Source organism: Camelus bactrianus, chromosome 2 (assembly GCF_048773025.1).
Source record: "Camelus bactrianus isolate YW-2024 breed Bactrian camel chromosome 2, ASM4877302v1, whole genome shotgun sequence".
Taxonomy (NCBI): Eukaryota; Metazoa; Chordata; class Mammalia; order Artiodactyla; family Camelidae; genus Camelus; species Camelus bactrianus.
The window spans coordinates 74,009,200-74,036,424 of NC_133540.1; the positions used below are offsets into that span (position 1 = coordinate 74,009,200).

General features: G+C 36.3%; 1 protein-coding gene and 1 long non-coding RNA gene across 2 annotated transcripts in view; one reads left to right on the plus strand and one right to left on the minus strand.

Annotated features, from left to right (window-relative positions):
* The window catches only part of POLR2B (RNA polymerase II subunit B), a 44,239-nt gene that overhangs the window by 11,157 nt on the left and 5,857 nt on the right, over positions 1-27,225 (plus strand). Inside the window, exons 4-19 of the mRNA XM_010967518.3 lie at positions 2,915-3,027; positions 3,149-3,368; positions 3,702-3,860; positions 6,334-6,498; positions 8,591-8,787; positions 8,942-9,061; positions 9,838-10,024; positions 12,779-12,922; positions 13,170-13,309; positions 13,411-13,522; positions 17,002-17,156; positions 17,916-18,114; positions 18,401-18,569; positions 24,582-24,678; positions 25,876-25,970; positions 26,951-27,201. Of these exons, the coding sequence (XP_010965820.1) occupies positions 2,915-3,027; positions 3,149-3,368; positions 3,702-3,860; positions 6,334-6,498; positions 8,591-8,787; positions 8,942-9,061; positions 9,838-10,024; positions 12,779-12,922; positions 13,170-13,309; positions 13,411-13,522; positions 17,002-17,156; positions 17,916-18,114; positions 18,401-18,569; positions 24,582-24,678; positions 25,876-25,970; positions 26,951-27,201 (2,523 nt within the window). The remainder of the gene's footprint in view (positions 1-2,914; positions 3,028-3,148; positions 3,369-3,701; positions 3,861-6,333; positions 6,499-8,590; positions 8,788-8,941; positions 9,062-9,837; positions 10,025-12,778; positions 12,923-13,169; positions 13,310-13,410; positions 13,523-17,001; positions 17,157-17,915; positions 18,115-18,400; positions 18,570-24,581; positions 24,679-25,875; positions 25,971-26,950; positions 27,202-27,225) is intronic.
* LOC123612005 (uncharacterized) lies at positions 7,233-26,967 on the minus strand. The gene is made up of 3 exons (XR_006719146.2): positions 26,017-26,967; positions 13,155-13,325; positions 7,233-7,633 (listed from the first exon to the last, which is right to left on the minus strand). It is a non-coding gene; the product is annotated as an uncharacterized LOC123612005 (long non-coding RNA).

A 27,225-nucleotide genomic window follows, 5' to 3' on the forward strand; every position in this document is an offset into this window, starting at 1 on the left:
AACCAGAACAAACAATTCCAGAATTTATTAGGAACTACAAAAGACTCCGAACAGCCAAAACAGTCTTTTGTAAGTCTTCTTCTTCTTCTTTTTTTTTTTTTTTTCTTTCTTCTTTCTGTTCTCTTTTCTTATGGTTTGATGACTAGAGAAGTTCCTTTAACATTTGTTGTAAAGCTGGTTTGGTGGTGCTGAAATCTTTTAGCTTCTGTTTATCTGTGAAGCTTTTGATTTCTCCGTCAAGTCTGAAAGAGAGCCTTGCTGGATAGAGTATTCTTGGTTGTAAGTTTCCCCCTTGCATCACTTTAAATATATCATGCCACTCCCTTCTGGCCTGTAAAGTTTCTGCTGAAAAATCAGCTGATAACCTTATGGGAGTTCCTTTGTATGTTATGTGTTGCTTTTCTCTTGCTAATTTTAATATTTTCTCCTTATCCTTAATTGTTGTCAGTTTGATGACTATGTGCCTTGGTGTGTTCCTCTTTGGGTTGATCCTGTGTGGTACTCTCTGTGCTTCCAGGACTTGGGTGACTATTTCCCTTCCCAAGTTGGGCAAGGTTTCAGTGATTATCTCTCCAAAAATTTTCTCAGGTCTTTTCTCTTTCCCTTCTCTTTCTGGGACCCCTATAATGCAAATATTAATGCATTTCATGTTTTCCCAGAGTTCTCTTAAACTGTCCTCATGTCTTTTCATTCTTTTTTCTTTTTTCTGTTCTGCAGTAGTGATTTCTACTAATCTGTCTTCTGGCTCACTGATCCGTTCTTCTGCCTAATCATTTAGTCTGTTCTTGGTTCCTTCTAGTGTGTTATTCATTTCAGTGATTTTATTCTTCAACTGTTTGGGTATTCTTTATATTTTCCAACTCTTTGCTAAAAACTTCACTCTGTGCATCTATATTCCTCTTGAGTTCTCTGAACATCTTGGCCATCAGTACTTCAAACTCTTTCTCAGATAAATTGCCTATGTCCTCATCACTTATTTCTTCTTCTGGGATTTTATCTTGTGCCTTGGCCTGGGAGATACTTCTTTGCCTCCTTATATTGTCTATCTCTCTATGTGTTTGTGGATTCCTTCCACAGGCTTTGGGATTGTTGTTTTCTTATTTCTAGTTATCTGCCCCTGGTGGATGAGGCTGGTCTAGAGGCTTATGCAGGTTTCCTGGCAGGAGGAGCCAGTGCCTGCCCACTGCTGGGTGAAACCTGGTCCTGGACCTCTGGTGGGTAGGAGGTCTGTGTCTAGAGGCCTTTGTGGCTTAGGAGGTCTGCTGATGGGTGGGGCTGTGTTCCCACCCTTCTGTTGTTTGGCCTGAGACTTCCCTACAGGCTTTTGGGTGGGGCTTGGTCTTGGTGCTAATGATTCAATCAAGATGTCAGCCTCCAGGAAAGCTCCTGTAGATGAACACTCCCAGAAATGTCCGCCACGAGCTTTTATGTCCCCTGGGTGAACTGCAGCCTTCCCCCACATCTCCAGGAGACCCTCCAAATCCAGCAGGCAGGCCTGGCCCAGGTTTCAATGAAATCACTGCCTCTGCCCTTGGACCTGGTGCACACAAGTTTGCATGTATGCTTCCCAAGCGAATGTAGTCTCTTTCCCCTAGCCACATGGGCCTCCTGGAACTGTGCCCCGCTGGCCTTCAGAACCAGATGTCCTGGGGTCTCCTTCTCTTCCCAGTGCTGGAACCTGAGCTAGGGAGCCTGACGTGGGGCTTAGAGCTCTCACTTCTGTGGGAGGGCCTCTGCGACTTAACTGTTCTTCAGCTTGTGGGTCACCCACCCGGGTGTATGGGGCCCAGTTATACCGCGAGCATGCCCCTCCTACCATCCTGTTGTGCTTCCGTCTTTATGTTTCCAGTTGCAAAAGATCTTTTTTGCTAGGTTCCAGTCTTTTTTTTGATGATTGTTTATCATTCAGTTGTGGTTTCATTGTAGTTGTGAGGAGAGGCGAGCTCATGGTCCTACCACTCTGCCATCTTGACTGGAAAATCCATGAAGCATTGTTTTAAAAATGTTGCTTTGGAAGTGATGTTTCTTTGGAGTGGGAAGAGGCTGGAGGCAGATAAAAATCTTGAAATAATTTTCAGTAAGTTTCAGATAATAATAATAACTAACGTGATGGTGGAAATGAGAAGTTGGATGACTGAATTCCTTTTGGTTCATTATCACCATGAGTTCTCTTTGCTTTTTACTCACTCCAGTTTGGGAAAGTTGGGTATCAGGAGTTTTCCTTTAGTGGTCAGCTTCGTTCCATCTTTTTCTTTACTGAGATTTGATTTGAGAGGAATCCGCTATCCATTTAGCTGTGGAAAGTTCTCATGGATTTAGTTTTATTGGGTAGCAAATAGATATTTAATAAACTTTTCTTTTTTCCTCTTTTTGTTTTTTTAAGGTGGGCTGAGTCAGCCAAGGTTAGAAATTCTCATATCTTTATGTAGAATAGTAATTAGTATTTTCTGTATGTTTAATTGGAGAGCTTAGGTTTACTTTTTCTATGTTCTGTTGATTAGTTGAGAGCATGTTTCTAATTGTTTGAATGTGTATTTTTTTTATTTTCTGGTAACTTTGTATACCTGACCAGAACTAAGGAGAGGGCACATGAAATGGCTATATAGATCGTTACTTAAATCCATTTCAGTTATTTGATATGAACCCAGAGCATATGATGTGTGCTTAGTCTTTATTTAGTTGTGATATGCTAAGTTTCTTTTTGTCTTCCATCTTAAGAAAATGATGAAGTATAAAACTTGACATCTTTGGAATATGGATGTTAACTTTAGAGAGTCCTCATTTTAGTAAAGTGATTAATTTTGGCATTTTCTAGATCTGTTTCTACTCAAAATGTTGATGTCAATTAAAATGGAATCAGATCTTTTATGGAAAAAATTATTTACCCTTTTCATGGTTTTTGGTTTTATTTTAGCCAAGGTATTTGCTGAAATTTGAGCAAATTTACCTCTCCAAGCCTACCCATTGGGAAAGAGATGGTGCTCCTTCACCAATGATGCCAAATGAGGCCAGATTAAGAAATCTCACGTAAGAAAAAAATTTTTTTCCAGCAATTCTGGAAAATACAATTCTGAAGATAAAATTTTAACCAGTTGATAGTTTCAGCAAATACCTTACTATTAATTATGATCTACTTTTATTTTCAAAGGTACTCTGCTCCACTTTATGTTGATATAACTAAAACAGTCATTAAAGAAGGTGAAGAACAACTTCAGACACAGCATCAAAAAACTTTTATAGGAAAAATTCCAATTATGTTGCGTTCAACTTACTGCCTATTGAATGGCTTAACAGATCGTGACCTTTGTGAGTTAAATGAATGCCCCTTGGATCCTGGTGGCTACTTTATTATTAATGGATCAGAAAAGGTATGATAGCATTATTTTTAAAAAATTACAAAATAATCATTAAGATTTAAATTGTGAAAGTTGAAATTAAAAGGTAAACTTTTCTATTGAATTTCTATTAAACCGTAACTTTATTTAGCTGTGTATGATATATGCACTGGAAATTTATGTGGTCAGTTGTTTGAACTTAGTTGTTTCTGTGAAGCATTTTTGCAAAATGGAGTTTGTAAACGTCAAGAATTGATGTTTCGTTGAGGTTGTATGATGAGATTAAATTAAGATGCAGCTTTCACTGTTCTTTTTACTTCAAAGACCTTCAGGATTTTATGGCTGTAACCTTTATTGTCCATATAGGTTCTGATTGCTCAAGAGAAAATGGCAACAAACACAGTCTATGTGTTTGCCAAAAAGGATTCTAAATATGCCTACACAGGAGAGTGTAGATCATGTCTAGAGAATTCTTCTCGACCCACCAGTACGATTTGGGTTAGCATGCTGGCAAGAGGAGGACAGGTATGGACTGTTACATGGTATTGTTTGGGTTTATTCCTTTTGGTCTAGTTTTGTAAGTTATCAGACTGCATACTTAGTCAAAAAGTTTTTCTGGAGCATATTATCAGTGTTATAGGGTAGACATCTTATTATTTACTAGTTGTAACAAATTACTCCAGTAGCAACATTCATTTATCATCTGTTTCTGGGTGTAGCTTAGCTGGGTCCTCTGGCCAAGCATCTCTTACAGGGCTGCAATCAAGGTGTTTGTCTGGGCTGCAGTCATCATCTTAAGGCTCCTTTGCATGGTTGTTGGGCAGGATTCAGTTCCTTGCCTCTCGGCTCTCCTCTGTACAACAGCTGACAACATGGCAGCTCACTTTGTCAGAGTAATTGAACAGAGCTGTGAAGCATACAGGCAGGATGGAAATCACCATCTCTTATACCTTAATCTTAGAAGCAATATCCTATCATTTTTGCCATGTTCTTTTTGTTAGATGCAAGTTAGTACATCTAGTTGATACTCAAGAGAAGGGACTACACGAGGCATTGATTGTAGGCAGGGATCATTGGGCACCATCTTAGAAGCCAGGTACCATAGGCATGTCACTTATAGCTAACGTTTCTTGCCTATTTGCTGTGTGCCAATTATGTAACTCAGAATGCTTGATTTAATCTTTATAACTATTGAAAATTAGCTGTGATTAACTATTTAATTTCATGTACACTTTTAAAGTCATACGTGCACTTTAAAATAGTTCAGAAAAGTACAAAAATGGTTGCACTATAAAAAGTAGTCTTCCTTTGACCCCTCACCCCACATTTCTTTACTCGAGGCAGCTGCTTTTGCTAATTTCTCATGAATCTATCCAGAAATAGTCTTCATGCAAAAAATACAGATGGGAACATATCATACACACTGTTTGAACTTTGCTGGTATCCTTTAAAAACATGTTTGGATCAGCAGTTGATCATTGGTTTTGAGCTGTGATATTCCATAAATAGTGTAGCATAATTTATTGAGCCATTTCCCTTTTGATGGACATTTAGATTTCTAGTCTTGTGCTCTTACAAATAGTTCTGTATAGTCTAATATCACTTTAATAAGTTTTATAAAGGAGAAGAACTTGAACATTAGAGAGGTTTAAGTGCCTAAAGTTACAATCACTTGTAGAATAGGTGTTTAAAGAATTAAAGTGGTTTTTACTTGAAAATGATGGTGGAATGGGGCTCAAGTACAAGTGTTTGCAAAAGCTCTTTGGGTGACTGTGATGTGCATTCTTTGTTTAGAAGCATTGTCCTGGATTATGGAGGGTAAGTATAGGAACACAGTGTATTAGAGAGATTATCATGGCAGCTGTTGGTAAAATGAATTAATTAGAGGCAGAGAAAGGAAAGTTACCCAGATTTAGTGATAAATTTGATATAAGGATGAGTCAAGTAAGATTCTATGGTTCTATCCTGACATTCTAGATAAAATAGAAAGCTTCCGAGAATTGATTTTTACAAAGAACCTGGTGAGTTCATTTTTAGACAGAAGTTTTTTTGGTGGAGCATTCCTTTTTAATGTTTTGCTTATTTTGAAAAAGATCTATGATGAAACAAATAATAGACTGTATGAAATAATTGAAATCTAAGTTGAAACAACCAAATGGCAGTTGGAGATATGAGGGTTGAGGGTACAGGAAGAAGATCAAGGTGAAGATTTGTGTATCATTTATGTAAAGTTGTTACTGAATACCTGTGAGATGGGGTAAGGTTTCTAAGGAAGGAGGCCTGAAGTAGGAGGAAGAAGACAACAGAAACTGTTATTAGATGGATCATGGTAATGTTGGGTTACGAGGCCAAGAGAAGGTAGAGTTCGATATTGAAGGAAAGAAATTTTATTAAAACTGGGAAACGAGGTAATTGTATGGCATTGTAGACCAGTAACTTCTACTTCGTTTCTGTATGTGTTACAATTAAAGAGAGACAGACTGAAAGAGAAGCTTGAGAGAGGCTGTTAGTTTTGAAACATTATTTGTATATGGAGATACCTCACAGACCAGCTCTGAGTTAATATTTATTTTTCATTCTGTGCTTAGCTTTTTTCTACATTTGTCCATCCATATTCTCTCTTTATTTTCCCTTCATCTATTTCTTTCTTCGAAAATTTTAAATTTTTTGGTCAGGGGAAAAGGTGAGAGGTCTGTGTTCATATTCTTTTACAGGAAAAGATCATTTCCAAGTGCAATGTTGGAAATTCTAGAGAATCTTGGCAGACAGAAAATAGAGAATGGAAGTTCTCCCAGGTCTAAATGACCAGCTTGTCCATCAAATAAGTGAACCTATTCTAGTGGTTTTGAAAAGCAGCCACAGTACATTTCTTAGAGTATGAGATACATGCTTTTTTTGAAATGCGTACAAGGAATATGTATATAAAGTGGTTCTTGTGATGTTTATATATGCCTTGATCTCTGTGTCCTCATATTCTAACGATGTTTTATTTTTCTAGGGTGCAAAGAAGAGTGCTATTGGTCAGCGCATTGTGGCAACCCTACCGTATATCAAGCAAGAAGTTCCTATCATTATTGTGTTCAGAGCATTAGGTTTTGTGTCTGACAGAGATATTTTAGAGCACATTATTTATGACTTTGAAGATCCAGAGATGATGGAAATGGTAATTTGAAAGCAAAATATAGTCACAGTGTTTTACAAGAGGTTTAAAGTTACTGACTTTTGCTAATCCTAAAACACAGTAGAAAGCTGCTCTGAAGATCAATTTAGCTGTCACAAACCCCATGCTATTTGCAACGTAGCAAAAACCTTCAGCCCTGCCTTGGCTTCTTTCCTGACAATTCTCTGTAAAATAGACATAAAAACTAGAGGCAGCCAGAGTTCATTGACAGCAGCAAGAAGAAACAGTAGTGAAGAAAATCATAAAAGCATACTAGTCTCGTGCAATTTAGTAAAAAGGGAAAATGAATAGTTAATATCGTCTATTTTTAAAAAACTTTATTTTGAAATTATTTCAAATTTATAGAAAAGTTGCAAATAACTCTTGTATTCTCTACGTCCAAATTCACCCGTTGTTACCTTTGCCACATGCCACTTTGTAGATTCACATTATTTTTTTCTGGATCATTTGAGAATAAGTTTCAGACATCATACCCCTTTACTTCTGAATACTTAGTGTATATTTCCTAAGAATCAGGACATTTACTTGCATAATCATAGTATAGTTTTTAAAATCAGGACTTTGGTACAGTACATACTGTTAACCTAGAGATCTTACTCAGATTTTTGCCAGTTGTCCTGATAATGTTCTTAATGGGATCCTCTCCGCCCCTATCAAAATCCAATCCAGGATCATGTATTACATGTTTTCACTTGTCTGTAGTCTCTTTTAATCTTCCCTTGTCTTTTTCCTCACTGAAACACTGAACACTGAAAGTTTTAGAAAAGATAGGCCATTTATTTTACAGAATATCGTTCAATTTGAGTTTTTCTGATGTTTCCTCATGATTAGATTGAATTTATGCATTTTTTGGCAGGACAAATACAGAGATCATATTGTGTGCTTCCCAGGGAATTGCATCAGGAGTCACATGTTGTTATTTTGTCCCATTATTGGAATATTAACTCTGCAGTGTCATCTTTTAGGTTCCTCCACTGTAAAGTTAGTACTTTTGTGGAAAGATTCACTGAGTCTAGATAAATATGCATTTCCTTATCAATCTTTTCCATTGATGATCCTTGTCTCAGTAGTAGTTGATATTCTTAAAGTTGTTCTGTATTGTCCCGAGTCTTTTAGACTGCAGAGAAATAAGGCAAAATGCAGGCCAAACATTGGTCACAAAGTTAGAAAGTTAAGTATATGTTAGTTATTAAAGTATTTATTGATATGGGTATATGACAAAAATATCCATTTTTATCCAGTTAGATTTTACTTTAAGCTTTTGGTAGTAGTAATTTTTTTTTTAATTACTTAAAGATAAAAAGTTATTTCAGTAGTTAAAAGATAACCTCTTAAACCAAGGTTGAAAACAGTACAGTGTATTTATTCATTTGAGGCTTAGTAAATTTTAATTTGAGTATTAAACTTCTCTAAAATTTTTTTTTTTTTTATTTGGTTGGGGGCAGGTAATTAGGTTCATTTATTTACTCTTGGAGGAGGTACTGGGAATTGAACCCAGGACCTCATGCATGCTAAGCATGTGCTCTACCACTTCAGCCGTACCTTCCCCACCCTAAACTTCTATAAGTTTATACACACACAAACACATACATATATCCCATAGTTCATTAAAATGTAAAAAAAAAAAAAAAAAACCCACTGTGCTCTGTTATAATGGAATTATTTGTATTTATCTGGAAAATATAATTGCCTGTGCTGATGAGCAGATTTTTTTCAGAGATCTCTAGATCTCTAAGATGTCTTCAAGTTCTAAGGTTTTGTGATTCCTTGATTTTATAAAAGTTTTGCATATTCAGTTAGGTCCATAGAGTTATTTAGTGTGTTATAAAATAAGTGAGATAGGCCAAGGATTCAGCTTCAGGAGAGCACAGCGCTCTCTAAGGTGTCTAAGGTGTCTAAGGTCACGGGAACTCAGTTTTCTTAGGACGTGCTTGGGAGGTGCTCCTGGGCGGAACAGATGAGGAGAAGGCTAGAAAATAAGGAGAAGCTTACTGTGTGTTTCTGTTACCAGTTGACTTCTTTTAACATAAAAATATGAATTTGAAAATAATTTTTCATTTAAATTAACTGATAGGTTAAACCTTCTCTCGATGAAGCCTTTGTCATCCAAGAACAGAATGTTGCACTCAATTTCATTGGTTCAAGAGGAGCAAAGCCTGGTGTCACCAAAGAGAAAAGAATTAAATATGCAAAGGAAGTCTTACAGAAAGAAATGCTCCCTCATGTTGGCGTCAGTGATTTTTGTGAGACCAAGAAAGCTTATTTCTTAGGGTACGTTAAATTTCATTGTTCTAAGTTCTTTGCCAAGATACGGTTTTAATAAAAGTTTTTCTTACAGCTAAAAATGTCAAAATTGATGTTTTTAATATGTAAGTTAAGAAAAAGCCAAAATCATGTGTTTTCTTTTTTACTTCTTTTTTAAAAGGTACATGGTTCATAGGTTGCTTCTAGCAGCTTTGGGTAGAAGAGAATTAGATGACAGAGATCACTATGGAAACAAAAGATTGGACCTTGCTGGACCACTACTTGCATTCTTATTTAGAGGGTAAGAAGTTATAGAATGATGTTGAAAGTAGAGAGATTTCACTTTGGATTATTTCACATGGAGGTGCCCCATCCATATTGGGTACATATGAAGTTAGCTGTATTTTTTTTGCCACTTGCTCAGATTTAGTTCTATTTCTTGTCTGAAAATGTCAAGTTTGTGAGGAATTGTTTATTACTTGTGTACATTTTCTTTATTCCTCTCTACTGTTACAAGGCATTTGAAAAAGCTGTTACTGCCTTGATTTTCTAAGTGCTGATAATGGAATTTTTATTAGTTCTGCTTTGCATTTTATAAAAACACATAAGCTGGAGGGAAATCTCTCAAAATACGAGCAGTGGTTGTGTCATTATTGGGGTTATATGTGATTTTTATTTTATTCGAGATACGTTTTTATGTTTTCTGTATTTTCTATAATGAACATATAATACTTTTATAATTAAAAAACTTATTTGTAAAAATAATGTAGGCAATTTAATACAAAAACAATATTAGCAACGTTTTGTACATATTCTATTATTTATTGTGTTATATATTAGTGTTTTTCAAACTTCTTTCACGATCATCCCACTAAGAAGCCTCTTACGACATTTCCCCCTAATTGCTTTGCCTGTGTATGTTTATGTACTGTATGTACACCTGTGCATTTTATATAAAAAGTAGTAACCTCCCTCCACCTCAATCACTTTTCGCCCCCTTGTGGGTTATATTGTCCCCGTTGACAAGGCACTTTGTAGACCTTTGCGTGTTTAAAATAATACTGTTTTATTGGGCAGAATGTTTAAGAATTTGCTTAAAGAAGTACGGATCTATGCACAGAAGTTCATTGATCGAGGAAAGGATTTTAACTTGGAGTTGGCAATTAAAACAAGGATTATATCTGATGGCCTAAAATACTCCTTAGCTACTGGAAACTGGGGTGACCAAAAGAAAGCTCATCAAGCCAGAGCTGGGGTATCTCAGGTAAGGATGTGTCGACTATGACTACAGTTTTGATAAGAAAATGTTATGGAACTAACAGAATCTTTCACTCATCGAATGTAAATTATTTAGCTTTTTTTTTTTTTTTCTTGATCAGAGGTAGAAGCACTTGGGGGCTTTTGAATTATGAAAGTGAAATTTTTCTTAAATTAGCTATTAGTATTACTAAGAGAGATTTAAACTTTTGGCTTACATCAAGATAGTTAATAAATTTGAGTAGCTACTTGGAAGGTGAGATGGTCCATGTTTGTGAAATTTTTATGTCTTAAAGACTCCATAGTAGAAGCTGATGCCCAGAGAATAGAAGGGCATCTGCTTCCTTTTTTTGCAAAATGTAATACTTTAACACTTATTTCTCTATGTTGGCCTCTTGTATGTACAGTGACTGTAATAGCTACTCTCAGAAGGAGAATTGGGGGAACCTTTTACAAAAATGTCTCACTAGACATATTTATTTATTTACTTTTTGTAACTATTTTTCATATAAAATTGAAAATTTATAATATACATGTTTAGCTTTGTGGAATTTGGGGGGAATCTCCCCCTTTGCTTTTTTTTTTTTTTTTAACCAGCCTGTACCAGTGTCACCTGAGATTAATTTGGCATTCAGATACCAACTTTAAGCTTCTGATTCCTAGAAACATACTACAGATTTTAAGAAATTTTAGAAGGATGCTGATAGCCCAAGTTAATTTCTAGTTCCTTTTAACTTAATACGAATTTGTTGAGTATACTTGGTGTTTGTGATGCTGCGTTCAAAAACACAAATGAGATACTCTTCCAGCCCTCAAGGAGCTCACCATCTATCAGTGGAAACATTCATCCATGTGCAGCTCACTTTGCTTTGAGCTCAATTATGATAAATGTCATCCTGCCAATTCAGTGTACAGCTCTTGGGACTTATGATGTGCCAGGCACTCTGCTGTACATTGGAGATGCAAAGATGAATAAAACATGATCTCTGTTCTTAAGTAGTTTACAGTCTGTACTCATAGACAGACATAAACAGATATTACAGCATGGTACAGTGAGTATTAAATGAGAGCTGTGCACACCTGCTCTGTGGAGATGCTGGAGAAGGCATTTAGCACAGGCTGAGAGGGTGAAAAGTGTTTTCTTTAGGAGGTGACACTTGAGCTGAATCTTGAAGGGTAGTTATTGGAAAATGGCCCAAGCCTGGGAGGAGGATAAAACTAGTAGCTCACAGGAAAACTGGAAAAAATTTAATATCCTTAACAAAGGGACAGAGAGGGGAAAGAGCATATATGTATGGGAGGAGCGAGAGCAGCCTAGGGTTTTCAAATCAAAGTGGGAGAGTTAGGAAGATGGGGTTGGAGAAGGAAGCTGGGAACAGCCCATAGAGTGGAGTGACATGTTCATTTTTGTTTTTTAGGTAGCTTCACAGTAGTTGGCAGTGTGGAGAAAAGATTTGAGAAGAGCAAAATTGTTGGCAGGAAGATTGTTGCAACAGGCTGAGTGAGAAATAATTAGGGCCTACACTAGAGCAGTCTTGTAGAGGGGGAGACAAATTTGAGAAATACTTGGGAAGTAAGTTTTGTAAGACTGTTCTTCATGGAGGTGGGTGAGATGTCTTCTATAGAGGTGGTAACATTTCACTAGGCAGAGTAGAATGGGGAAGTGCATTCCATTTGGTGGCAATAGCATGGTCAGAGGTTTGGGGTTTTGCAGTGTGGATGGGGTACAGGAGTTCTGGAGACTGGTAGGGGAAGGTCCTCTGGGACATCATTGAGAAGTGCTTTATTGTCATGCTCCTCTGTAGTTGGTGGGGGCCTGTTTTATATTTTTTAAGTGAGTGAGTGATATGAACATATCTGTTTTATTAATTCTGGTAACTGAGGAGGTTGGATTGAAGAGGGAGACTGTAAGGATTTTTGAGCTGATTGTAGTACAGTAGGCAAGAGGTAAGGGGCTGGTCTGTTGCTGTGACACTGGGAATGGAGGGGTTGGCTTTTAGAGAAAATTTGAAAGTAGTGTTGACAGGATATGTCTATTGATGTGTATAAAGGAGGAGGTCAGAGACAAAAATATTTTGAGATTTCTGGATTGGAAGATTAAGGGAAAAGTGATACCATTAACCATGACAGGAGACTTAGGAAGAGGAAGGAGGTTTGGGTTGTTGTAGAGCTGGGGAAAGTGGTGATTTGTTAGTAGGTACATTGAACTTGTGTTGCTTGCTTTATATCCCTCTAAGTATTACCTTACTTATAGAACACTAAGCAAGGCAATACTTGTAAATATTGAATCTCTGTGTTGGACTCAGAGGTCTCAGCCTGGCGGAAGTTCTGGGATGGATTAGTGATGTCTTCTACGGTCAGAGAAATGTGAGTTGGTAGCATTTAACACTTTCTGAGTGCCTAATGTGTGCCAGGTACTGTTCTAGGTATTTGGATGTAACAGAACAAAGCAAACAAATATAAAATTGCCACCCTTGTAAAACTAACATCCTTGTGGTTGGAGACAGACCATAAGCAAAAGTTACGTGGTATGTTAGAACTGTATGTCTCACGTTTGCCATCCCTGCTATAAGCCTCAGTTAAGTTATGGGGGTGAACAAGATTATCCAGGGCAGGGTGGAGAAAGAGGGATAGGGATAGTTGGACATTGGGTGGATTATATGTAACAATATGACTTTACCTCATTCTACTATTTGCCAAAAATGTGATAGTATGAGTAACAGAAATGCCCAAACTTTAAAGATTTACTGTTGTTTTTTAGGTATTAAACCGCCTGACTTTTGCATCTACTCTTTCTCACCTGCGTCGTTTAAACTCTCCCATTGGTAGAGATGGCAAGCTAGCAAAACCAAGACAGTTGCACAATACGTTGTGGGGAATGGTGTGTCCTGCTGAGACCCCAGAGGTAATGCACTAGAATTTATGTTCAAAACAAAGAGTCTGACAGGAGTTATGTAGAGGATAATTACTTTTAGAAGTAAGTTTTTATTTAATTATACATTGTGGTTTAGAACTAATGTGTCATTTATAATTTTGTTCTTCGGAAGTGAGAGTACAGCCTGAGAGTAAACTGAAGGAAAAGTGTTTATGGAGAAGAATTTTGATAGCCATGTTAAATCAATATGAATAATACGTACTTTGTTTATTCCAAGGGCCATGCTGTCGGACTTGTGAAGAATTTAGCTCTGATGGCTTATATTTCAGTTGGATCTCAACCTTCTCCAATTCTGGAATTTTTAGAAGAATGGAGTATGGAAAATTTAGAAGAAATTTCTCCTGCAGCTATTGCTGAGTGGGTATAGATGCAACTTAAAAACAAAAAATAGAAAACTATTGTTAATCTTTGGTTATAGAGTTACTAAGTGCAAAATGCTGTTTGGTTTTACATTTTAGTGCAACCAAGATTTTTGTTAATGGCTGCTGGGTTGGAATACATAAAGATCCTGAACAACTTATGAACACTCTAAGGAAATTGCGGCGTCAGATGGACATCATTGTGTCTGAAGTAAGAGTCTTTAACTAAGAGGGCATGATCTGTGAGATTTCTAAACGGGGCATAAGACTAGTGAAAGTTATTTTTGCATTGGTATCTTTCTTGAACTAGTTTCCTTTGAATTATAAAGTAATTGTCAAAAGTCTAGGTGATGTTTTGAGCTAAATTTAATTATAAGGTATTACTTGCTGTAATGTCTTAGATAATATGCATTTAAAATTTTGGCATGTAATTTAAGTTTTTAAGTTATATTTTGGAGCTCAAATTACATTTTAAAGTAAAAGAAATTCTTTTGAGAATCTTTTTGTAAAGCTGACAATAATGCTTTTAAAAAGAGAATGAGCTTTCTGATTTCTCCTTTGTCTGAATCCAGAGATTCATTCATGAAATGTGATACACCTTTATTAGATTCTCTTATGTTTATTTATTTTATTTATTTATTTATTTATTTATTTATTTATTTATTTGGTGGGGGGGAGGTAATTAGGCTTATTTAATTTTGGAAGAGGTACTGGGGATTGAACCCAGGACCTTGTGTATGCTAAGCGTGCGCTCTACCACTTGAGCTATACCCTCCTCCCCATTCTCTTATGTTTAGGTGAATGTTGAAGTGCCCTGGGATTAGGATGGGTTTTGTTTTTTTTTTTTAATCATTAAAATATAAGATGAGTTTTTTTTCCTCCCCAAAATAGGGCTTTTGCTTTTAGTGTCCTGTATTGAGGGCTTAGACTTAGGCTTTTGATTTCCCCAAATCTACACTTTGGAATCTGTCTAGGTGAAAGTGGGTTTGGGAAGAAACTATAACACACTTAAGCTTCTTCCTGTCTACCTAGCAAAGCAGAGAGTTGAAGTTTGGCTGCTCCAGGTCTTCTGGCAGGCAGACCCTGGGTTTTGACCTGGTGTATTCATAGCTTACTGTCTGGAACAGCATGCTTCACTTGAGGGCAGGCAGGTCTGAGAGAAGGCCTAAGAACCCAAATTCACTGTGTTGTTTATGACTGAGACCTTTGTTAATGCCGTGTGTTTCTGCAGAGAGCTGCGTTCAGGTTTTTTATCATCTCTAGAGTGAAATTAAATTCTTCATGTTGTTTTAGGCCTCTTTACCTTCCCATGGGCCCATTCACTCAACCTGGAGTGCTTGTGTGCTCCTTGAAAATGGACAGTAGGGAGAGGGGTGCTTACTACTTTTTTTAGGTAAATCTCACTTATTCTGCAAAACTTCTGTATTAACTCTCCCTCCTTCAGGATGCTTTACCTGTCTCCCCAGTTTGATTTTTTGTAAAGGGCCATATATTAAATACTTTAGGCTTTGTTTACCTTATAGTGTTTGTTGTGTATTCAGCTGTGCTGTTGTAGTGAAAAGTAGCTGTAGATAATACATAAACCAGTAAGACTTTATTTACAAAAATAGACAGCAAGTGAGGGCAGATTTGGCCTGCAGGCTAGTCTCTGAGCCCCTGATTTAGATCTCTGTGACTAAATATAGCATATTTTCCTTAAATAACTTCTGACAGAATGCTTATACTAGATAGTAATTTGATTTATTTGCCTGCCTTACCTGCCACACTGTTAACTTCTCAGAGGTGGGGACTGTGCCTTAATACAACTTTGTATTTCCAGTTCTGAGCATGATACCTAACATGTAGTGCTTAACACTGAGTGAATGTTGAACCTGTAAATGGACCCTGTGTCCTTGGACTAGGCTCTTTAATCTCCTGTTGGAGAGTGTTGTTGAGAGCCTCGAAGGGGGAGAATTGTATATATTTTTAGGAGTCTAGTGCTTTTCCCTTATATTTTCTGATAACCAGACGTCCTGATTTTACCTGTTTCTAACTTTAGCCTTGTGTTGGACCTGTTAGGCTTTCCTGTCAACAGTCCTCTCAAGAACATCTATTTTGGAACACAAGATACTGTTTGGCCTTTGAGGGGACACAGCTCAATTTATGTCTTCCTATTAAGACAGTAGAGCTATATTCTATTAGCTATGTTTTAATGTAATATTCTGTATTATATTAGAAATTCTGTTAAAGATTCAAGGCAAGCATTTGAGAATGCCCCTTATGATATTTTTCCTCATAAACACAGTGTTTCATCTCAGATTGTTTTCGAAGGACAGGAAGTGGGCTAAGAATGTGGGTGGTGCATTTACTGTTTCTTGGCTTTTGATTTTTTACTTTGGGACAACTTGATATTTTTGACCAAGCTTTTATGATTTACTGTTTTCAAACGGAGTAATCCAAACCTTTCATTTCTTAAATAAACTTAATCTTTTCTTGAATAAGAGTATCCAGATGTGATTTCACTTTTTTAAAAAAATTTTTTAATTTTTAATTTTTTAAATTTTTTGTTTTTGTGTTTTGGGGGGTAGGTAATTAGGTTTACTTATTTTTTAATTATTATTTTTCGTTTAACTGGAGATACTGGTGATCGAATCCATGACCTCATACATGCTAAGCATGCGCTCTACCCACTGAGCTGTACCCTCCCCCCTGATTTCACTTTTTAAAGTATTTTTGTGGAGAAATACCAATCTATTTTTCCATTTTCCAACTCATTGGCAATTGATTTCTTAGTTGACTTTTGAGATTATATATTAGATCTACGTAATTCACTGGAAATTCTTATTTGTTTATTCCTTAACTTATTTCTTTATTGGCACTTCGGATTCTATAGTGCCTTTAACAATTATGTACTTTATTGTAAATTTTCCCAGAATATTTTTGACATTTTCTAGGAATATATTTTTTAGCACTATCCAGAAGTATAATGTGAGTTACATATGCAGCTAAAATTTTTCTAGTAATCATATTAAAAAAGGGAAAAAAAGAAATGGATTAAATAGTTTAAATATATTTTATTTGACCTGAAACATCAACAGTGTTAAGATTTCAACATATAATCAATGGGAAATTATTAATGATAAGTTTTGCTTTTTTTTGGTACCATCTTTGAAATCCAGTGAGTAGTTTATACTTACAGCATATCTCACATCATCAGAATGGCCACATTTCAAGTGCTCAGTAGTGTCACGTGGCTAGTGACTGCTGTATTAGACAGCTAGACCATAAGCCATTTGTCTAATAGGTAATTGTGAGAATTCAGGCTTATTACTGGAAAACTGTGATCAGGGCAAAGCGATATAGGGCTGGTTTTTGAAAGGTTACACAGTGAAGTAAGTATATGTAATTATCAAAGAGGCAAAATAAGAAATTATCATATACTAGTGTTTGTGATATCAAAATATATTTTCTTCATATTATTTTACATGACATCATTACCAGATGTTGTTCCAGTCTGTAATTACCAAGGTTAGATATTTATCCTGCATAAAATTTTAGATTATACCTAGGTTTTTAATATATCTAATAATGATGAACTAAGATTTTTTAATTTTATTTGATAATTTATTGGTCTTAATTGTATTTTTAGCTAAGCCTTGATGATGCAGAAAAAGTAAAATTCATGAGACTGTTTTGTCTTTTTATGTGTAGGTTTCTATGATCAGGGATATTCGAGAGAGGGAAATTCGGATCTATACAGATGCAGGCCGTATATGTAGACCACTTCTGATTGTGGAAAAACAAAAGCTACTTTTGAAGAAGAGACACATTGATCAGTTGAAAGAGAGAGAATATAACAATTACAGGTAAGTACACGCAATTAAAAAAAAATGAGATATAATTCGCATGTCATAAAATTAACCATTTTAAGTATACAGTTAGGTGGTTTTTAGTATATTCACAAGCTTGTGCAACCATTACCACTGTGTAATTCCAGAGTACTTTCATGGACCCAAAAAGAAACTTTGTACCCTTAGCTGTCACATTTGCTTTTCTTAAGTTTTGTTATCAAGTAAGGGACTTGTAGGGTTTTGTTTAAGCATAAAAGTCTTTGTGACATGGAAAAGACTACCTCTACTACTAATAAGAAATAACCTATATAATATAAACAATTTATGGTATAATAAATTTAGTAAAAAGAATGTTTTATAATTTATTATTAGTGATATATGAACGTATATATTTTCATTGTAAAAAATTTCAAACAATTGGTGTAATAAAAATATGTAAAAGTCTTCAATTCACATTCTCCTTTTCAAAAGTAAATACTGTTACCAGTTGGGTTATCTATTCTTCCAGACGTTATTCTTTATATACTCACCCTCTAGCCCCACAAGTGGTTTCCTTAGAGCAAGGCAAAACAAACTAATAATAGTTTTGGAGCCATACTGTATGTGTATTGTTCAGTAACTTTTTTTTTTTCGCCGTTAACAATAATATACGTATTTTGGAGTTCTTTCTATATCAGTACATAGAGATACAGGAATAGTCTTTATTAAGTAGAAAAACTAGATAGTTAAAATAGTTCAGAGGGTAAGGAAATTAAGTGAATTCTTCTTTTTTAGTTGGCAGGATCTTGTGGCCAGTGGGGTAGTAGAATATATTGATACCCTAGAAGAAGAAACAGTGATGCTCGCAATGACCCCAGATGATTTACAGGAGAAAGAAGTAGCTTATTGTTCTACCTATACTCACTGCGAAATTCATCCGTCAATGATTCTTGGTGTCTGTGCATCTATTATTCCTTTTCCTGATCATAACCAGGTTGGTAGCAGTTTTTAACTATGGTTTGTAAGGAATTGGAAGAAGTAAAATAAAAATTAGAGATTAATCTGTAGTTTCTTCCAAAAGAAAAGCCTTTTAATGTAAAGGCTATGAACTACGGAGTCCGTAGGAGTCATAACTGATTATTCCAAGTGGTTATCACTTATCTTTCAGAAAAAGCAAGAACTTTACCAATCATGTTTCTGATTTATGAAGTACCTGTAGAGTCTGTTTATTTAGAAGTAATTAAATTTTCATTGATTCTACTTTTCATTTTTACCTTTAGTCCCCTAGAAACACATACCAGTCTGCTATGGGTAAGCAGGCTATGGGGGTTTATATCACCAACTTTCATGTTCGTATGGATACACTGGCCCATGTTCTCTATTATCCTCAAAAACCACTTGTGACTACACGGTCAATGGAATACCTACGATTTAGAGAGCTGCCGGCAGGTATGTCCAGTTCTGTTCTACGTTTTTTAAGAGCCTTCCATGCTTAAGGTACTTTTGTGGGTGCTTGGAAGGGTTATAAAATGCATATCACACAGTCTATTCTCACAGAATTTATAGTGTGGGAAAACATGAGTAAAATTAAATAAAAAGGTAGATATGTGGAAAGTGTTGTGAGGAAGGTGTAGAGTCCTTTGGAAGCTCAGTGTGAAGGAAATGATTGATTCCTGTTGGAAGTCTAAAGGCAGCTTCATGAGGGAGGTAGCATTTTGGACTAAAGTTGATGAAAGGGTATTTGAATTTGAGAGATGGTTTGAACAAGGGTCTAGATGCATGAAGGCAACAGTCAATATTTACATCAGTTTAGGATGGCTGGAGTATAAATGCATGGGAGTGACATTTGGTCTCAGTGTGGAGACAGCAGATTGGATTTCATTTTGAGAATGAAGACCTATCCAGCCTTTTTGATGAAGGTAGTAATACAATTAGAAATTTATTTTAGGAATATCATTTTGACAGTCATATAAGGCATAGATTAGAGTCAGATATGGTATTAAGCAGGGGGATAATTTAGAGATTTTTTTGCTGTGGTCTAAGTGAGAAAGGGAAGGTCCTTATTAAGAAATGAAACAGAGTAAGGGTGTGAGATACCTGTTGGAATACACTTGATAGGACTTGATTACTGATTGGATGTGGAATGAAGAAGAGAGTGAAGAAAGGAATTGGAAATACTGTTGGTGTTCTGGCTTTTGTGATCAAGGAGGGAGAGACATTTTAATAGAATTGGCAGCATGTTAGAAGAAAGAAAAGGTTTTAGAGGTAAGATAATTCAGTTTTCCACATGTGGATTTTGAGTTGCTGCCAACACATAGGAGTGATCTTTCAACAGTGAGTTGCAAATGTGGTTAGAAAGGTCAATTATAGAACTGTGAAGTTTTTTGATATACTAATGATAATTACAAATTTTTAGAAATTGCTGAGGGAAAATTCAGAGTGAGAATAAAGCCAGAGACAGGACTTTAGGCACTGGGAAAAGAAATAAAGAGAGGAGATTTGAAATGTAGTTGATAAAGAATTAGAAATTTGCAGGAGGAGATTCTCAAGGAGACTGGAAAACAGGTAAAATGGTGCAGAGAAGTCTGAAGTGTATGAGAGCGTTGAATCTAAAGGAGACAGCATAGTTCTGCACAATTGTTCTTATTGTATTATTGGCAGAAATTGGCTTTGACTGTGGATAATATTATTTATTTAGTAAAGGTTGCCTTGTAAATAGTGGCTGTAAGTTATTTACTGTAATAGGGAATCTAATATTTTGATAGCAAATTCTCACAAGTTAGAATGATTTATTTTCAGAGTCCTCCACAAGGGGTTACTCTTGTCTGAAAAACAAAATCTGTTAATGTTGTATCTAATACGCTCATATCTTTGGGCCGTGCTTGCAGTGCTGTGTTTTCTTCCACATTTAGATAACAGTTTCTTTACAGCTAAAGAAGAAAAGAAATGTGGGTGAAGGATTGGATTTGAAATAGAATGTTCCCTTTGGTGCTGTTATGAAGTGGTGAGGACATCACTGTTAGGGACTACATGACTTTCAGTTCTGTCATTGCTTCACGCCTTTATTGTGTTATCTTTTTAAAAAACTTTTTTGAGATAATTTCAAGCTTACAGAAAAGTTGTGAGACTATTATAAAGAACTCCTGTATGCTCTTCATCCATATTTCCTAGCTCACATTTGCCTTATTCTTTCCCTTTCTCTCTCTTCCAGAACCATGTAAAAGTAAGTTGCAGATGTGAAGCCCCATCACTCTTTAATTCTTCAGTGTATGTTTCCTAAAAACAGGAACATTCTCCACAGTACAGCTATCAAAATCAGGAGGTTAACATTGATACCCATCTAGTCAGCAGTCCCCAACTGTGATTTTGCCAGCTGTTCTGATGTCTTGTATGGGTCTAGGATCTAATCCAGGATCGTGCATGTCTCTTAGTCTCCTTAATCTGGAACAGTTCTATAATCTTTCCTTGTTTCTTATGACTCAGTCTAATTACTTTGTACATTGTCTCTCCATTTGGGTTTGATTGTTGTTTCCCTATGATTTATATTCAGGTTATGAATTTTTGGCAGGACTAGCATAGAAGCGATGCTATACTCTCAGTGCATCATATCAGGAGGCACATGCTGTCTGTATGTCCCATTATTAGTGATTTTAACTTTTTTCATGTGATTAAGATGGTGTCTGTCAGGTTTCTCCACTTTTTGTTAATTGTAAGTATTTTGCAATTATTAAGTAAGAAGTCTTTGTGAGGAGATACTCTGAGATGATGTAAATATCCTATTCCTTGTCACACTTTGAGCCATTAATTTAGCATGTGATTGTTGCCAAGTGGTGATTTTCTATTTTGATGCTGACATTGTCCCAGATTTTCCAGTGGGAACATCTTCAAGATGACTCCTGATAGGTCCTCATCATTGTTTAAGCACTTCCTTACATTTTGCCTCATCTTGTTCTTTCCTTCTCCTAAACTTGGACTTGGCCATTTTTCCTTTTGGTGAAGAGTAGTATGTAGAAACCAAAATCTGACTGCTAGGTGCGCTCCTTGCTGTTAAAATGTCATCATTTCTGGGTCCTCTCAGCTGACGGATCTAGGAAAATATACGTAGGCATATGTCCCTCCCCACCTTTATCTACTTTCATATCTCTATATACTAAGGAACCATGAGTTCACATCAGTATCTCCCATCCCAATACAACACCATAGTGTTTATTTTAGAACTCCATTTTCTGACAGTGAGAAACCTGGTTCTCATTGTCCTCAATATATTTAATTATTTGTCATTTTGTTGTTGTAACCAATCTCCTGACCATTCTGGCTGAATTAGTAGCCCTGACCTTGCCTAACACTCTGGCTACATTGGCCAGATTCTGAGCCCTGACTAATGGGAAGTGGCTAATCAGTTTATGTTCTTTTGATTAGTATCATTCCTTTTTCTATAGAGTACTGTTACCTTGGTTGACATCTTCTGGGAGCAAAGATCCTTATGGGACAGAAGTGGGTCAGAGTACTTAGAGCCTCTTCAGTGCTGCACTGAGGTTTGAGGTTTGGAGGCCGGGGTCAGGGGTGAAACAAAGTGACAGGAGTTTGAACCTAGCTGACAGGTGGGTTGTAATCCTAGATTTCACATGTTTATAGTCCTTGAGATCACAGATACTTTTTAAAAAGCAGTATTTATTGAGCAGTTTTGTGTGAAACACCATCCAAGCACCATTTACACATGTTATTTCTAAGCGTCATAAAAGCTTTGTGATGTTTTTTCACCTACAAAATGAGAATAATAATTGTACTGCCTCATGAAGCTTTTGTGGTGATTAAATGGTTAAATCCACTTAAAACTAGCAGTTAATAAGGGAGTAATAAATGTTAGCTGATTAGTAATAGTGGTGTGGTTGTTTCATCTCTGTTTTACGAATGTGGGGATAAGATCAGAAAGGTTAATTACCCAGCTATACAGCTTAAGAAATGTGTAAGTCCAGAATCAGACCAGTAAACTCTGTGGTCTATTTTTTTTTTCCTTTTTGACCAGATGTAGGCCCCCCAACCCCTTTTCCTTTCTTGTGCTCATTCCTTTTCACTACATTGTTTCTTGACTTGGGGCTTTTAAACTAAGAAGAAAATATCAGAAATATAATTCAGAAGATCACTTTTAGCTAAATTTAGCTGATCTCTTAGACTTGCCCAGATAACCTTGGATAAAGGTTGTAGGATGGAGGGAGGGGGTGGCCTCTAGGACTGTAGTAGATGTAGCATGTGTGGGCAGGCAATCCAGGGATTGTCACAGGAAAGGAGGAAAGCCCCCAAGAACCAAGACAGTTGAGCACCTACAGGCTGTATCAGCAGCTGGAGGAGAGGGGCCATAGGCAGCCCTCCACAGAAACGTGAGGACATGCTGGGGAAGTTTCGCCTGTTCTACATATCACAAATATCGCATATGTCCTGCTCCAGGCTTCCCTGGTAGTAGGATTATGTCACATATGCCCAGACCCTGGGATTTCTGCAAATTCTCATCTTTTCAAATCCTCCCTACCTTCAAGATCTTGCATCTTTACCTACTTTCTCTGCATTATGCTACTTGACCATTTGTGAAACTTTAAATTCTTCTAGTTTTCTCAGAGAATCCACACAAAAAGGTGATGACTAGTGTGGATATTATTAAAGATTTCTTGGAGGAAGTAATTTAGATTTGAAGAGGAGTTTTCATCTTACACTTGAGGGGTGACTGACTTTACCTCTAAAAACCCTCTGGCTCCCTGCTACTAGGCACTTTATCTCTGGCCCTTCCCAGGAAAGACTAAGCTTCCCTGACACTGCCCTTCCCTTGGAGGATTTCCTACACCCCTTCCTCTCCCAGCAGAGCATTTTAGTTTTTCCTGCTTCAAAGTTAAGTACATAAGCCCATCAAGGTGCTCAGAACAACAGATGCCCTCTTGTTACTATGATCCTTCTTCCTTAGAGAGCAGTCAGTGTTAAATTTAGCACAAAGCATTTAGTCTTATCTGTTAAACAGGGCTTGCGGTCTCAGATTTCCACAGGGTTAGGCATGATTGGTTAGTATGTGGAATTGGAGAGAGGTTCACCTTTCTACTGGGGTTAGCCCTATTCAGCTTCAGCTTATGGTTTTAATGTGTGCATGCAGACTTAAGTGATGCCAGATCTGATTTTTCAAGAAAAAGTTTTTGTGTGAATTTATTTTTTACAATGTTATGAATGAATTCAAGTTTAAAACTGGAATCAGCTCCCTTGGGCCAGTGCTTTTGAAATAGCCAGTGGAAAGCTTTCTATAGCACAGCAGACAGAACTTTTAAGGAGCAAATGTATTTGTTAGGGAGGAGGGCCTGCCTTTTGCATGTATCTCTTTCTCCAGATCTATTCCTACCTTGGGGCTGGGAATTACTGGGACTCAGGGACTTGGACGAGTCTCTTTAGTGACCCAGATCGAGACCATCAGCACTGCTACCCCTTACCTGCACTCTGCTTGTTACAACTTTTGTACCCCTGCACTACACATAAAAGAGTAAATGAATGGTGTGTTTCCTCTTGATGGATGGTTTGTGTTTTGAAAATTGAATTTAGCTTTAAGGAAGCAAATATAAACTTTATTCAGAATTTAGATAACCAAAACATTCAATCATCCAGATTTTGTTTCCTTTGTATTCTGTAGTCATAGTTTTTACTCCACATTTGAAATACGTAGATCAAGATATTAACTATAGCTTTAGAATTGGGTGTTTCAATTTTTAGAAAATCTGTTGATTGACATATATATGAGTTATGTTCATTGAAATCTTACATTTAACAGTCATTTCTTACATTGCAATCTACTAGTTTATAGAGTTTTCACCTTTTTTTTTTTTCTTCTTTAACACTTGTTACTCTAAATCTTTATGGTCTCATCAAAAATAGTTTTGGCAGCAACATCTAAATGAGATTGTGGTGGGGAAGATAATGCCACTTTTTTTGGTGGCATAAGTAGAGGATCTAGGAGCAGAGCAAGGCTAGGAAGAGGAACAGGGCAGTACCCGACCTAGAATCAGAAATCAGGAGACAAGGAGCTGGGGCTTGAGCTTATTGCTTATTAACTTTGGGATCATGGAGAAGTTTTTTATTAGAGCTTTCTGATAGTGAAAATAATAATATTTACCTTGTTTATGGCATAGGGTTGCTGTGAGAATCATTGAAACTTGGGTGGGGGAGGTACTTTGTATATATGAGGTGACTTGTATATATAATTACTGATTATAAAAATGAATACTATTGGGAATGACTATTATTAGAATTTGCTTATATTAGACAATAGGCCACCAGGGTAGTTGTCTCACAGATAGTTATTCTAAGAGTAGACCTTGAAAGTTACCATGGAGAAACATCTATGGCAAATATGATTAAATAAAATTGATTTAAAAGAAAGGTGCTGTTTTTCTGTTTCTCAGATGATGCTTAAATGTTTGCTCTTAAATGCAGGTATCAACTCAATTGTGGCCATTGCATCATACACTGGATATAATCAAGAAGACTCTGTTATCATGAATCGTTCAGCTGTAGACCGAGGCTTTTTCAGGTCAGCTATTTATAAAAGTTGTCAAAACACAGATATAGTGGAAATATGGATATTTTAATCAAAAAAAGTTGTTTAAAAATAGTTTGACTTGTGTGTGTCCAGGCTTTTTGGTTGTTTTGAATGTTAGGCTGGAAGAAATTTTGATCTGACAGTAGAGAAATTTTTCTGTTAAGATATTTAATCTTCTGCCTCCATTCATGAAACTTTATGGATATCTGGCAGGCATATGTTGCTGTATGGTTGCCTGTATAGGGTTTAGTGTGATGAAATCAATGCCCTACTCCAGCAAGTAGAAGGCCTAGTTGATGGTCACAAACAACTGCTGTTGATCTCGTGATTTTCAGGTACTAATGTTTTTAGCCCCCCTTTTTGTAAGTAAATACATGTTTGTACTATATATAAAATGGATAAACAAGTTTCTACTGTATGGCACAGGGAACAATATTCAATATCTTGTAGTAAACTATAATGAAAAAATATGAAAAAGAATACATGTATGTGTATGGATGATTGAAACATGCTATACACCAGAAATAGACACAACATCTTAAACTGACTACATATACATCAGTTAAAAAAAAATACATGTTTGCATTTCAATAATATAGAAATGTCTAAAGAAGAAATAAAAAATAAACCTATAGTTTTAGGGCCTATAGATAACTACTGTTAAAATTATAATATACTTTCTTTTTCAATCTTTTGTTAGGCTTCTGTTTGATTATTTTACTGTCAGACATTAATCTCAAATCCAAGGCATATGAAAATTGGTTAAAAGACTGGGAATTTAGAAGAGAGGGTGGCTTTTTTTTTCCCCCTGTATAGTTTCAGAGGATAGCACTAAGACCAGAGGTTCATGTTATACCTTAATATCATAAGCTTATCATTAGAAATATTGGAGCGGATCCTGGGTGATTATGTCTGAAGGTTATTGTGGAAGGGATTCTTGTTTTGGGTAGGAGGTTGGACTCTCACATATAATTCCAGCTGTGTTTATTTAAGGTTATGGGTCAAATATTACATGTGTGGCCTGTGTAATAGTTCTTAGGACTTAACTTTGACCCTTAATACAGTTAACTCCTGTCCTAGATTCATGGTTTACACTGCCTACCGGATACTAAGTAAAAATTATTGGTATGTTCTAAGCCCTATTATTAAAGGAAAATAGAAGTTAATTTTAGAACCATGTGTTTTTAGGTCTGTTTTCTATCGATCATACAAAGAACAGGAGTCTAAAAAAGGATTTGATCAAGAAGAGGTTTTTGAGAAGCCTACACGTGAAACTTGCCAGGGTAAGTGATATTGACATTTAAATTATGGAATTCGAAGTTAACTTACCATGGTTTTCTTTTTTTGCCACGTGGGAGTTTATTTCCTTATCATTCCTAGACCTCATTTTTAAGGAAATAATGTGTTTGCCAAGTCTTTGCATCCAGAAGTGGCTTGCTATAGTCCTTCCATAATGCTAGGTCCTGCATTGAGGAGGGGATTTAGGAAATCGGAGAGGTCATGTAATTTCATGGGACACACCTCAGCCCCCATTCTCGCTTGTGCTGTGTCCTGTCCCTCAGTTTATGTATTTGCATAGGAACTTCCCCCTCTTCACACTGTGGTGTGACCATAGTATTTGTCTAGCTGGAATATTTTATAAATGTTTAATAAATAAGAGGATACCTAGTACTTTTTGTTTCTTCTGGAAAACTCAAACTTATTTTCTAGTTACTATTTTTACAGACACTTAGAAGCTGTATACAGTGGGATGGATGGGATGTCCCAGGAAATGGGGTATCCTTGCTACAGTTTTAACCCTTAATAGTATTTTATGAAGTAAAATGTGTTTTGTTTTCTTAGGCATCTTCTTATTACTCCATTTCCTATGGGTGGTTCTATGTAGTAGTGAATTGATGTCCAGTGGAGTTAAGATTGTATAAAAAGAAATCCAGAATTTCTGTGAGAGATTGTATGTAGAGGACAGGTACTCTTCCTCATGTAATTGAGAGATCAGAAAGAAGATGGCAACACACTTACCCAAAGTCACTTAGCAAATGGAGAATATGATTTTCCAGTGCTCAGTCCAGTGCTTTTTTAGACTTCAGAATAGTTTGTAATTTGGAATAAGGGCACATTACTACACGTTGGAGATTCCTGTGAACTTCTGTCTGACTTGGAACTGATTTATGTATTTGGTTTTTAATCTATTTTGGGGGGATAATGTGACATTTAAAATACTTTTTATCATAGTACCATTTCAGAAAATTCTATTTCTTCTCAGGTATGAGGCATGCCATTTATGACAAACTGGATGATGATGGTTTGATAGCTCCTGGGGTTCGTGTATCAGGAGATGATGTTATTATAGGCAAAACAGTCACTTTGCCTGAAAATGAAGATGAATTGGAGGGCACTAACAGACGCTACACTAAGAGAGACTGTAGCACTTTTCTCAGGACTAGTGAGACGGGCATTGTGGATCAGGTTATGGTAACTCTCAACCAAGAAGGATATAAATTTTGTAAAATAAGGGTGAGTATAGCTTTGTCATATTGC